Source organism: Herpailurus yagouaroundi, unplaced genomic scaffold, assembly GCF_014898765.1.
Source record: "Herpailurus yagouaroundi ecotype Mexico unplaced genomic scaffold, PumYag 184, whole genome shotgun sequence".
Classification (NCBI taxonomy): Eukaryota; Metazoa; Chordata; class Mammalia; order Carnivora; family Felidae; genus Herpailurus; species Herpailurus yagouaroundi.
Window position 1 is genome coordinate 36016 of NW_024412415.1, and position 13964 is coordinate 49979.

The window sequence follows — 13964 nt, forward strand, 5'->3', positions numbered from 1 at the left end:
AAACTCAAAATGGATAAAGGACCTGAATGTGAGACAGGAAACCATCAAAACCCTAGAGGAGAAAGCAGGAAAACACCTCTCTGACCTCAGCCGCAGCAATTTCTTACTTGACACATCCCCAAAGGCAAGGGAATTAAAAGCAAAAATGAACTATTGGGACCTCATGAAGATAAAAGCTTCTGCACTGCCAAGGAAACAATCAACAAAACTAAAAGGCAACCAACAGAATGGGAAAAGATATTTGCAAATGACATATTGGACAAAGGGCTAGTATCCAAAATCTATCAAGAACTCACCAAACTCCACACCCGAAAAACAAATAATTCAGTGAAGAAATGGGCAGAAAACATGAATAGACACTTCTCTAAAGAAGACATCCGGATGGCCAACAGGCACATGAAAAGATGCTCAACATTGCTCCTCATCCGGGAAATACAAATCAAAACCACACTCAGATATCACCTCACGCCAGTCAGAGTGGCTAAAATGAACAAATCAGGAGACTATAGATGCTGGAGAGGATGTGGACAAACGGGAACCCTCTTGCACTGTTGGTGGGAATGCAAACTCATGCAGCCACTCTGGAAAAGTGTGAAGGTTCCTCAGAAAATTAAAAATAGACCTACCCTATGACCCAGCAATAGCACTGCTAGGAATTTACCCAAGGGATACAGGAATACTGATGCATAGGGGCACTTATACCCCAATGTTTATAGCAGCACTTTCGACAATAGCCAAATTATGGAAAAAGCCTAAATGTCCATCAACTGATGAATGGATAAAGAAATTTTGGTTACATACACAATGGAATACTACATGGCAATGAGAAAGAATGAAATATGGCCTTTCATAGCAACATGGATGGAACTGGAGAGTGTGATGCTAAGTGAAATAAGCCAAACAGAGAAAGACAGATACCATATGTGTTCACTCTTATGTGGATCCTGAGAAACTTAACAGAAGACCAGGGGGAGAGGAAGAAAAAAAAAACAAGAGAGAGGGAGGGAGCCAAACCATAACAGATTCTTGAAAACTGAGAACAAACTGAGGGTTGATGGGGGGTGGGAGGGAGGGGAGAGTGGTGATGGGTATTGAGGAGGGCACCTGTTGGGGTGAGCATTGGGTGTTGTATGGAAACCAATTTGACAATAAATTTCATATAAAAAAATATGTCTAATTAGGAACATCTGTGTGGCTCAGTCAGTTAAGTGTCCAACTTCAGCTCAGGTCATGATCTCACAGTTCGTGAGTTCAAGCCCCGCCTCGGGCTCCATGCTGACAGCTCCAAGCCTAGAGCCTGCTTCAGATTCTGTGTCTCCCTCTTACTCGGCCCCTCCCCCCCTCACACTCTGTCTCTTTCTCTCAAAAAATAAACATTAAACAAATCTGTTTTAATATATCCAATTATATAATTAAGATGGGTAAAGAGTTTGTGCATAGTTCCTAAGCAACAGAGAAAAACAGAAAATAAAGGATTGTGAAAGTGAAGAAGAGTTAGGAAAAAGAGAATAAATAAACAAGATTAAAAGGGAAATCTAAAAAGGTTGAAGGAATTAGGAAAATATATACATAACAAAGAAAAGAAGAATAAAGCTTAATTTAAATTAAATAAAGATAGTTTATGAGGTATGATTTGCAATACTTTCTGGACCCATTCTTGACAAATTCTGCAATCACAAATATAGTATTATATCTCCAGGTGTCTTTTAGGTGCTAAGGCTCTTGGGAAAGTGTCTCAAAAGCCTTTATCAGCTATGCACATAAAGCTGTGAATTTATTTGTCTTTTGGCTCTCCAATATCCATCAACTGGGTAAGAACTGAGACTTTTAGGGAAAATGACTTTAAAGCCAAACAAGCTATGAATATGGAATTAGATGCGCTCAGAGGATAAAAATATATTCATTCAAATATCAGCGAATACAGAAACTTGAAAAGTTTAGGTCATCAGAGTTTTAAAGTGACTTGAGACAGGGTCACATCCAAATCTCAGTCCAGAACAAAAGTCATAAAGAGGTTTTTAGATAGAGACACAAGGATATGTTTATTCACCTAGAAGTCATCAAATACCCATAGGGAAAAACTCCTAACAGATGATGTTCTGAAATCATCTTCTCTTATATATTTTCTCTTCTTTGAAATAAATTTTCTTAACCGTATTAATTATATCCATAATTTTATAACTAATTAAACATCCATGATGCAAAAGACAAGGCCCGACTCTGTCTTCTTTTTTGTGATTAATCCTTTTTCTTGGTCCATATGGAAATGATTAATCCTCCAGACAAATCTCCATATATTTAATCCTGTATAGGTGAAAGAAATATTGGTAACTATTCTAGTTCTAAAGTTTTAAATAATAGAGTTATCAAGTTAGAAGAGATCTACAGACAGCTGTTAGGTTTGAAAATAGTGCTAATCTAAATCATCATCTATATAAATTTTCTCAATATAAAAATATTTTGAGTTTAACATCTCCCTAAGCTCATACTTTCTATATTTGTATCTTTCAAACTATCACCAAACCTTCCTTATACTCAAGTAAAATCTTCCTCTGCTTTTACTTTTTATTACTCTAGGAAAAATAAATCTTTGTCCTTTTCAAATAACCTTCTCTGTACCCAAATGCAACAAGATAGGTCACCCCTAAGCTTTTTGTTTGCAAGATTCAACAAACTCAGTATTTTTTATATTTCCTCTGAAGACCTTTTTCTCACTCCCAACCAAAAAATTCTCATTTATCAGCCTTCTTTAAGCCTTTCTTCATTCTACTTACGACTTAGAGATAAAATTCATGTCAAACACTCTAATTCTAAACCATTTAAAAGACCATAAAACTTAGTTCAATCCCCTAGTAGTTTTATAGGTTTTTCTTAGTAGTCCACATTGCATTTTAAAATGACATTACATGGGAAATTATTTATTCAGCTTTGGAGTTTCTGGTCTCCATGTCTTTTATTTTTATTGAAATGTCTATGCAGTCCTTTTCCATCTTATAAACTTAACAAGTTCCTAATAAATTTGCTTTCCTTTTCACAGAAGATGGTCAGTTTATACCCACCTATTTTGAAAAGCTAATGGAGAGACAAATACAATTAGTCTTGTTTTTTTTGTATCATCATGTGCCATCAGTCTTTCTCATCTGTTAATCAAGTGGCAGAAGGTTTAGGATCATTCATGTAATCAGCATTAGGAAAAGAGTGATTAATTGAAATCTATGCTGATCACAAATTTAGAAAACAATTTGACCATTTCTAATGTCTTTCACATTACCCAAGGTACAATGTGATTCTAGCTAAAAGTCAAGGTCCATTAACCTTTTCTAAAATGTCAACCAAATTTTTCACAATTATTCTTCTATACTGTTCAGTTCCTTATTCTAGACACTATCTGCTTGAGGATAACACTCATAAACGAGGATATGACTTGTATTCATAGCAATTCTAACAACAAAATCATGTCTAAAATTAAAGGCACTTTTTTGCATTGCTAAATTTATTTCCAGCCTTCCATTTTACCTGTACAAAGGGAACAGCATCTTCAGGGAGTCTGAAATTTTCCTGTGCTTTCTAACACAAAGTGCCATATAAAATCCTGCCATTAGAAGAAATAAAGCTAATTACAACTCAAGAATACAGTAATCAAGTGACACTGCAAAAACATGATAGTTTAGAAGGATCTCCTGGATCAGGGGACTTTACCCCTAGAGAGCTATTTGGTTTGACCAGACCAACCAATGATCTAAAACTCATAATAAGACACTAGCGAGGAAGAAGCAAATAAGAGTGGAATATTTTTGTTTAATATTTATGCTATTTCATTGGAAATTTTATAAATATTTATGATTACCCATTAGAATTAGCCTCTGAAAATAGGTAAATATTAACTCAAAAAAAACCCCACAAAACTATGGTCATCTTAATCATCTCCAAAAAAGGCACTGTGCTTATTTTTTCAGTATAATTTAAATAGAAAAATGTACACTCAAATTCATTTTTATGTAATCTTTATATTGAGTAATTATGGATATATACAAATATATGAAACTAAAGAAATTTAAGCTCTTAAATTTGAGCTTAAAAGTGAATGAAACAGGGACCACTGGGTGGCTCAGTCAGTTGAGCATGTGACTGTTGATTTCCGTTCAGTTCATGATCCCTGTGTCATGGAATCGAGCCCCCCATTGGACTCCATGCTAAACATGGAGACTGCTTGGGATTCTTTCTCTCCCTCTGCTCCTCTCCCCTGCACTCACTCTCTCTCTCTCTCTCTCTAAAATATATATAGATACATATATACACATACATACATAATGCATAAAAGAAGTTTTTAAAAAAGAAAGAAACAGCTGAAACATGTATCAACTGATGATAAATTAAAGATATTATGATATATCCATACAGTCAAATTCTCTGGTGCCATTGAAAAGCAAGTTCAAAGTTTATGTAATTAAAGACACCCATAACACACTGTTGAATGAAATTCTGGGTAGCAAAACAGCATATATAGTGTGTTGTTGTGCATATAAATAGATATACGTATCTGAACAAATAGACAATAAACTTTTAAAAATAAATACCTCAGGACAGTGGTATTGTTAGATGAGAAACCAAGGATTTTGATTTTCAGTTTTGTGTACTTGTATCAGTCAGGATCCTGCCCAGGCAAAAAATGTCACACCCAAATTAGGTAACTGGAAAAGAACTTAATAAATGCACAGAGTTACCTGCAGAAGAGTTTAGTGGAGGGACGCCTGGGTGGCTCAGTCAGTTAAGCATCAGACTTCAGCTCAGGTTATGATCTCACAGTTTGTGAGTTCGAGCCCTGCATCGAGGCTCTGTGCTGAGAGCTCACAGCCTGGAGCCTGCTTCAGACTCTGTGTCTTCTTCTCTCTCTGTCCCTCTCCCATTCATGTTCGTTCTCTCTCTCTCTCTCTCTCTTTCTCTCTCTCTCTCTCTCTCTCTCTCTCTCTCTCCCCCCATCTCTCTCAAAAATAAACATTAAAAAAATTTTTAATAAAAAAATAATTTAAAAAATAGAAGAGCTGAGTGGAACTGAAGAGGCAAATGGAAGCTATTCTTTTACTCTCTGAATCCACTCTTGTCTTTTATTCAGGGGACAAACAGAATAGGGAAGATAACATTAGGACAGAGAGTGATTGGGGGAGGGGCAGAGAGAAAGGGAGACACAGAATCTGAAGCAGGCTCCAGGCTCTGAGCTGTCAGCACAGAGCCCAACGCGGGGCTCGAACTTACCAACCGTGAGATCATGACCTGAGCCGAAGTTGGATGCTTAATGGACTGGGCCACCCAGGTGCCCCCTGGCAGGTCATCTTACTCAAGTACAGTGAATAACCTCAATTATGCTCTTATATTGGCATGAATACTGTCATTCTCTGTGCTTTTCTGAGAAGTCCAGCTATGTATCTCTCCCTAGAATTCCATGCTAATGATTTTATAAGCTCATTTCTTAGTTTCTCAAAAAGCCAAATAATTAGGCCTGCCACAAAATGGCAAGATTTGTGCCATAATCTATTGTTTCCTTCCAAGGGAAGCATATAACTAAAGGTATTCCTTGAAGTTCTTTCTATTATAAGGGTTTTCCTTTACCACTATCCTTCAAGGCAATCTCTGAGTAGTTTAAATCTTTATTTATTTTTGAGAGAGAGAGACAGAGTGTGAGTGGGGGAGGAGCAGAGAGAGAGGGAGACACGGAATCCGAAGCAGGCTCCAGGCTCTGAGCTGTCAGCATAGAGCCTGACGCGGGGCTCGAACTCATAAACTGTGAGATCATGACCTGAGCCAAAGTCAGACGCTTAACTGACTGAGCCACCCAGGTGCCCCCAATCTCTGAGTAGTTTAATGCAATGGCCATTTACTTACAGCTGATGCTAATACAACGTGCATAACTATTCATAAACCAGTCTGTTTCTTCTCATCCATTGTTAATTGGTCATAGAGAATTCCCAATATCCAAAGAGAAATATGGTGAAAAGAATAGGAGAATCTGGGAGTCTGCGCTTCCTGCTCAGGCCTCAAAAGGCTACTTGTGCCTTCCAGACTGTCTATCAAGCCTTTTCTTGCTCCAGACACACCTCAAATTTTCCCAATATATAGACTGAAGCAACATGTTCAAATATGGTATATGTTCACCAAGGATTGGGCTTCTTTCTCTGGCGGGTATCAGAAGGTGAAGATACTCTAGAAGAGATATTCTGGTATGCTCCAAACCACTTGGAGATATCACTGATGTTGAAGGTCCCTGAAATTTTGATGTATTTTTCTCATCATTTGACATACATGCGTCTTAAAAAAACATCTAGGGTACCTACTACTTGTAGTTCACAAAGTCTAATTAGCATGATGTCATTAGAGTCATGGACAAACATAGTATTCCATATATACTGAAACCATCAGCTACCTTCTCTGACACGTATCTGAGAAGGATCAGGAAAATTATGTCAAAATTTAGATTCCCGGGGAAACAGATGTTGAGATAAAGATCAACACACAGGAAGCTTTTTAGGGAATGCTATTAGCATGAGTTAATTCCATTTGAAAGTAGGGAATTAAGGGGCACCTTGGAGGCTCTGTCAGTTAAGCATCCAACTCTTGGTTTTGACTCAGGCATGCTCTCACAGTTCGTGAGTTGAAGCCCCGCGTGGGCTCTGCGCTGGTGGCCTGCACAGAGCCTGCTTGGGATTCTCTCTCTCTCCCTCTCTCTGCCCCTGCCCCTCTCTCTCTCTCATTCTCTCTCTCTCTCAAAATAAATAAACCTTAAAAAGAAAAGAAAGTAGTGAATTGAGCAGGAGGTGGCAGAGGGAAAACTTGCCAAACTTGTGGGAGCTGTGCACCTGGGATGAGATTCCAGAATTGTCCCAAGTAGACTGTTAATCAATCATTAAATGCAAACTAACCCAGAAAAGTGAGCATGTTCACGGGTATGTCAGCTCTCTTTAGTCAAGGGAATTCCCAAAAAAGGGCAAATGGATGCAAGACATGAGATAACGTCTTCCCCAACAGTGGGGAATAAATATTTCTGTCCTGAATAAATCTTTCTGTCCTGAAGGAAGGGATCTGGGTAGCAGGTCATAACACATGTGACATCACCCCTAGGTCACTTGCATCTCCTTGATTCATTTCAGTTCTAGACACAGCTCCTTCAGAACTTTGCTGAACTTCTTATCCTGCAGTCACTTGAGAGGAAACTTAAGGGGATAAATTGTAACACCTGCTCCTGAAGTGAGTCATGAGCCCACAACTGGTACTCCTATCCCTCCTCTGCTACGTAGTCTAGAGTTCTTGGTTAGCAACTCTACTGGCCTAAATGCCTCTTCTGATAAGGTGACCTAAGTCTTTATGCATAAACGTTCCAAAACCCTGTTTATTGTGTTCTTCTCAGGCTATGAATGTTGCATTTGTCTATTTACCGTTAAAATTGGTTGAGGGAGTTCTAAAAGACACCCATATGAATCACCTGGTGCCAAACTGTATCCTTCCTACTCTCACGTATAACAGCAGCCTTACTTCTTCCTAAAGATCAATTACCCCTTCAGGGTAGTGATTCCTCTTCTTGTCTGCTTATTCTTGGTGCAAAAAGCCTGAATTTCCTGGGCAATAGCCACAAACCAAATTTAATGGAACTCCTTTGTTGTGTCTCTGATGGAAGTGTTTCGTCTTGTTATAGAAACCAGGACTTCTAAACCCATAGTGCCCAGAGTTCCAAGATGGGAAGCTCAAATTTCCCAATCGTATCATGTATGCTGCCTAATGGGGACACAACACTCAATAATAATTATTTATTGTATGTGTAGTATATATCTCAAAATATCAAGTCCATGCTGGTACATCAGCTGTACCTGCAGTAAGCCATTCCAGTTCCTCTATTAGACCAGCAGATTCTGGTTGGTACAGTTTGATGAGACTAATAGATCCAACGTTCATGTGCCAATTCCCGCACCTCCTTTTCTTTAACGTGGATCCTTGGTATAATGTGATAATTTGTGTTATAATGTGTCTATATTTCAATTACACTGTAATCCTTAGGGGAGATCGTTTGTCCAGAGCTATAAAGAATTGTGTTGTGAATATTTCAATTGATACTTGCTATAAACTTCACATCGTTTCTTTTTTCACTACCAATTTTTCTAATACTACAGGGTACGCCAAATAGGATTGTCTAAGTACAGGGTTATTTGCATAAAGTCTGGAATGCCGCAAAAAAAAAACTTTTCCAGATCTATACCCTTTCACATCTTTTAATATATAAGTTTGAGTGCTATTCCTGTTGTTGAATGTTTCCTCCAGAAATAGGAGAAATCTACCAGACGTTGTGCTTCCTTATTAGTGATAGAGGGTACAAGATTCAATAGTTTTCCTTTACTTTGAAAGGATCTCCAGACATGCTCAGACCATTAAACTCCTAGTTTTTTTCAAACTTGATTGAGGATAATTGACAAACAAAACTGTCTATATTTAAAGTTTATAGGGGCGCCTGGGTGGCGCAGTCGGTTAAGCGTCCGACTTCAGCCAGGTCACGATCTCACGGTCCGTGAGTTCGAGCCCCGCGTCAGGCTCTGGGCTGATGGCTCGGAGCCTGGAGCCTGTTTCCGATTCTGTGTCTCCCTCTCTCTCTGCCCCTCCCCCGTTCATGCTCTGTCTCTGTCTGTCCCATAAATAAATAAAAACGTTGAAAAAAAAATTTTATAAAGTTTATAATGTGATGACCTAATACCTACATGTATTGTGTAATGATTGTCAAGTTAACACATCCACCACCTCACATAGGTAATTCTCGGGTGTGTGTGTGTCTCTGTGTCTTTGTGTCATAAAAATGCTTTAGATCTACTTTTAGCAACTTTCAAGTACACAATACCATATTATTAACTATAGTCACCACACTGTACATTAGATCTTATGAACCTATCTTCCTATAACTGAAAGTTTATACCCTTTGACCTATATCTCCCCATTTCAACCTCCCCCAAACTTCTTGAAGCCACCATTCTATTCTCTGTCTGTGAAATCAGATTCTTTTTGTAAAAGAAATTATCCCACGTATAAGTGATAATGTACATTATTTGTCTTTCTCTATCTGGCTTTTATCAGTTAGAATATTGCCCTCCAGGCTCATCGATGTTATCGCAAATGGCAGGATTTGCCTTTTATGGCTAAAGATTCCATTTGCATATATACCCCATTTTATTTATTCAACGTGCACTGAAAGAAATTTACATTGTTTGCATATCCTAGCTACTGTAATAATGCTGAAGTGAAGACGGGTATGCAGATACCTCTTCAAGATACTGATTTCATTTCCTTTCAATATCCACGCAGAAGCAGAATTGCTGGATCATGTGGTAGTTCTGTACTCAGTTTTTTGATGAACCTCATATTGTTCTTTGTAAACTTTCATAATGTTCACTATAAATGAACAGCTGTACCAATTTGCTTGTCAATCAGCAGTGCAGAAGGGTTCCCTTTTCTCCACGTCCTTGCTAGCATTTGTCTCTTTTTTTGTAACAGCCATAATAACAGGTGTGAAGTGATATCTCATTGTGGTTTTGATGTGCATTTCCCTGATGATTAGTGAGGGTGAGCACCTTTTCATACACATATTGTACATTTATATGTCTTTTTTTTGGAAAAATGTCTTTTCAGGTCCTGTACCCTTTTTTTAATTGGATTAATTACTTTTTGCTATTACTTATATGACTTTCTCATTATTTTGTATAATAACCCCTTATCAAATATATGATTGGCAAGCATTTTCTGCCATTCTGTAAGTTGCCTTTTCAATTTATTGTTTCCTTTGCTGTGCAGAAGCTCTTTAGATTTGTTTCTTCTCAATCGTTTATTTTAGCTTTTGTTGCCTGTGTATTTGGTGTCTTACCCAAGAAATTATTGCCAAGACCAGTGTCAAAGACCATTTGCCCTGTGTTTTCTTCTACATTTGAGTCTTTGATCCATATCTTGAAATCCTAAAATTTTAATGATGTGAAATTTCCTCATTCTTTACACAACTTATTCTCTCCCTTGACAACACATACATATTACCAATGGATGAATGTACTTGCCATTTCCTCCTTATCTGGTTTGATGGCATGATGTCATTAATATAATAGACAATTATGATGACATATAAAATATCCAGTTGGCCTGGATCTCTTCAACTATAAGATAAAGGGTAAAACTGTAAATATATACTGATGTCCATTTCATAAAAATGCTGTTTCCAATCTCCTTCCTGAAAGATACGGGGAAAAAAATGGATGAGATCAATGATCACATATCATATGGCCAAGGCTGTGTTAATCTGCTCTTGCAAAGTTACCACCATTGGTAAAACAACTGCAGTTAGGTCTGTTACAAGGGTGAGTTTACAATAGTCCATTGTCATTTTTCAGGATCTGCCTGACTTTCGTAGGAGTCACAGTGGCGAATTAAATGGACAGAGGATGGGGATCACCATTCCAATATTGTTTGGGTATTTTATTGCCACCACTGTCCCTACAGAATATAATGTACTTTTTGAAATACTGTCTGGATGTGTGGATGTGACAGTCTCAGCGCCTCACCCTCTACAATAGCTGAAACCCACAGGGCACGGAAACAGTGTGGGGGTTGTATCAACTACCAAGTACCTTCATTCAAATCATACATCAAGGAAGTGGTGCGGTGATCATGGGATGGGAGAGGGTATCATTTGGTGGACACACTATGCATTGCTCTAGACTAGGAGTCTGTATATAGTTAACTCCCACATGCCTTCATTCAAACAAAAGGGCCACAGTGACCCTTTAGGAATTTGAGTATGGTCATGGTAGAATCTAAGAAAAGACTTAGAAATGATAAGGAAGTGCTTAATGTTGATGACTATTTACCAGTAAAAAAGGAATACATAAGAGATATAAACCTCTTTCTTTAAATAGATCTATAGGAGGGGCGCCTGGGTGGCGTAGTCGGTTGAGCGTCCGACTTCAGCCAGGTCACGATCTCGCGGTCCGGGAGTTCGAGCCCCGCATCGGGCTCTGGGCTGGTGGCTCAGAGCCTGGAGCCTGTTTCCGATTCTGTGTCTCCCTCTCTCTCTCTGCCCCTCCCCCGTTCATGCTCTGTCTCTCTCTGTCCCAAAAATAAATAAACGTTGAAAAAAAAAATTTAAATAGATCTATAGGAAATAACTGGAAGAGTAGAATTTGTTCAGAAATTCAAATGCAAAATTGATTTGAAAGTGATGGGGCAGTGACATGGCAACCAAGGACATAGTTTCTGGTGCCTGGCTCTCTGGTAATTTCTGTCCTGCTCCTGGGCCAATTGCAGTCACCCCTCATTTCTTGGGTTATAGCTAGGGCACCAGAAGGATCAGAAGCAGTGATGTTGGTAATTCAATCTAGCTTTAACTTCTACAATTCTAACATAGAATTAGCAATTTTATACACTGCCAGATAGAGGAGCCTGATAAGGACACCAAGGAAGCAGAAAATGGAGAAATAAGAATCAAAGTAGAAACAAAGAAAATTGAAATCGAGACTTAAAATCCAGTAAGCAGAAGGAAGATAAAATAAATCTTGGTTATTCAATTATGTGGCCTGCTCCTAACCATGTAGGTGACAAAGCACATATGATTTGGTTTTTGACACTTTGATGTATAGACTATCAAAGAATAACATCGCTTCTAAATTAATGGTGAAATCGATATCATAATATCATAGATAGTACTTTTCTAGGCATATAACATCTTAAGTGTTGAGTATTTTCCTGAGATTGTAAAATGCCTTTTCTACAACCAGCATGGGGGAGAATCTATGATTTCATATCTTCATAGCCAGCAGTTCACGAGATCTTCCAGTAATGCACAACATGACTGCACAATCTCCTCATTGCCGCTTTCATCTCTTTGTTCCTGAATGTATAGATGACTGGATTCAGAAAAGGAGTGATAAATGCATCAAAAATAGCAAGATACTTATCCAGGTTGGATGTGGGAGACGGCCATGTGTAGAAAAACATCAGTGGCCCAAAGAACAAAACTACCACAGTGATATGAGCTGACAGTGTAGAGATAGCCTTGGATGAGCCACCAGAGGAATGTTTCCAAACAGTAAACAAAATGAAGATGTACGAAATGACCAGCACGATAAAGGAGCCCACAGAAATGAGCCCACTATTCACAGTAACCATGAATTCCAGTTCTTGGGTGTTTGTGCAGGCAAGTCTGAGGAGCCGGGGAAGGTCACAATAAAAACTGTCCAACACGTTAGGGCCACAAAAAGGCAAGTCTACCACAAAAACTACTTGAATCAATGAATGGATGAAGCCAATGACCCAGGAAGTGACTACAAAATATAGACACATCCTGGGACTCATGACGGTCAAGTAGTGCAGAGGCTTACATATGGCCACATATCTGTCGAAGGCCATGGCTATAAGTAGCACCATCTCAGTGCCCCCGACAGCATGGCTAAAGAAGATCTGGGTAAAGCATCCACAGAAAGAGATGGATTTGCGCTTCTTGAAAATATCACAAATCATTTTAGGGGCTATGATTGAGCAAAACAACATATCAATGACTGAGAGGTTAGCCAGGAGGAAATACATAGGGAAGTGCAAATGAGCATCCAAGGTTACAGTGAACACAATGACAAGGTTTCCCATCATGCTTGCCAAGTAGAACAGAAAAGAGAAAACAGAAAGGAGAAGTTGGATCTCCCATGAATTAGTGAGTCCCAGGAGCACAAACTCTGATACTGTCGACTGATTCCTTCTATCCATTGCCTCAGATATCAGGATCAGTTTTCATGTTACCTAAAGGAAGAAAGAAAATAAAAAACAATTGCTTAGGCAAGTATTAGTGTTTACATAAGGAAGCCTACAGTCCATAAAAACAGTTATCCTATTAGCAGTTCACACAGCCAAATAAGCTTCATCTGATTTATATTGGTCTGCTACTTGGAGGAGGCAAGCGGTGCCCAATGCCAGTGTGGATCCAAAACTGCTACAACTAAATGAATTCCACCTCTGGACCTGTTTCCCTTCTGGTTTCTGGTTTCTTCTACTCTCACTCTTACTATTTCCTCCTGCCCTGCATTCTACCTCAGTAACATACAGAGTCAACTTCAAATACTTTTGACTATGATTTCTTATAAATGGATAGGATTTCAGCCACTCATGTGAGCCACCTAACAATTCCTCATGCACAGCAAAGAACTTTCAAAGTCTCTGTTATTCCTGTTGCTTAATTAGACTTTAAACATTTTCCTTTTTTCCACTTTCAAAATTTCTCTTTCTGTCCTCTAATGTCCCAATTTTCAGTGTCCCAGCTCAAATATCTCTCCCTGTGAAATCTTCCAAACCTGCCTAAGTCTCTCTACTCTGTACTGTTAGCATTTATTTCACTCTATCTCTCATGATTATATCCATTTCCATCTCTCAAGTTAACCAGTGTAGTCTCTTGGGTACAGGAATAATTTTAGTTCATATGGGTATCCCCTACCTCCATTAAAAACACCAGAGGTAACTAACACAAGTAGTTATTTAATGAGTGCATCACACTGACTGAATCAAGGAAAAAAATTAAAGGGAGTAAAGAATGACCCTGGAGTCGAGAGAGTCTATCATAATTCACTAAAGTTCATATTAATAGTATATTTTATGGTAAAAGTCAGGAGTTATCACAGGATCCCAAGCTTCATTCACACAGTTGTCTAACCACACAAAATAATTATTTCAGAAAAGAATTCTATCATCAAGTGAAATATGGGATCTCAATTATTAATTTAAAATAGTTGATAGAGGGGCACCTGGGTGGCTCAATGCGTTAAGCATCCAACTTCAGCTTAGGTCATGATCCTCACAGTTCGTGAGTTCGAGTCCCGCATCAGGATCTGTGCTTACAGCTCAGAGCCTGGAGTCTGCTTCGGATTCTCTCTCTCTCTCTCTCTCTCTCTCTCTCTCTCTCTCTCTCTCTC

At 38.6% G+C, this 13964-nt stretch overlaps 2 protein-coding genes across 2 annotated transcripts in view; both read right to left on the reverse strand.

The window, feature by feature from the left end:
• LOC121042083 (olfactory receptor 4F15-like) overlaps nucleotides 1-223 on the reverse strand; it is a gene marked incomplete at its 5' end in the record, with an annotated part of 5721 nt that extends 5498 nt beyond the window's left edge. The window contains one exon of the mRNA XM_040493377.1: nucleotides 214-223. Coding sequence (XP_040349311.1) covers nucleotides 214-223 — 10 coding nt within the window. The remainder of the gene's footprint in view (nucleotides 1-213) is intronic.
• An 11508-nt stretch (nucleotides 224-11731) lies between these two features.
• On the reverse strand, nucleotides 11732-12956 carry LOC121042084 (olfactory receptor 4F15). The gene has a single exon (XM_040493378.1). It carries the CDS (start codon nucleotides 12766-12768, stop codon nucleotides 11830-11832), a length of 939 nt encoding a protein of 312 aa, XP_040349312.1. The 5' UTR covers nucleotides 12769-12956; the 3' UTR covers nucleotides 11732-11829.
• Nucleotides 12957-13964: the final 1008 nt, after the last annotated feature.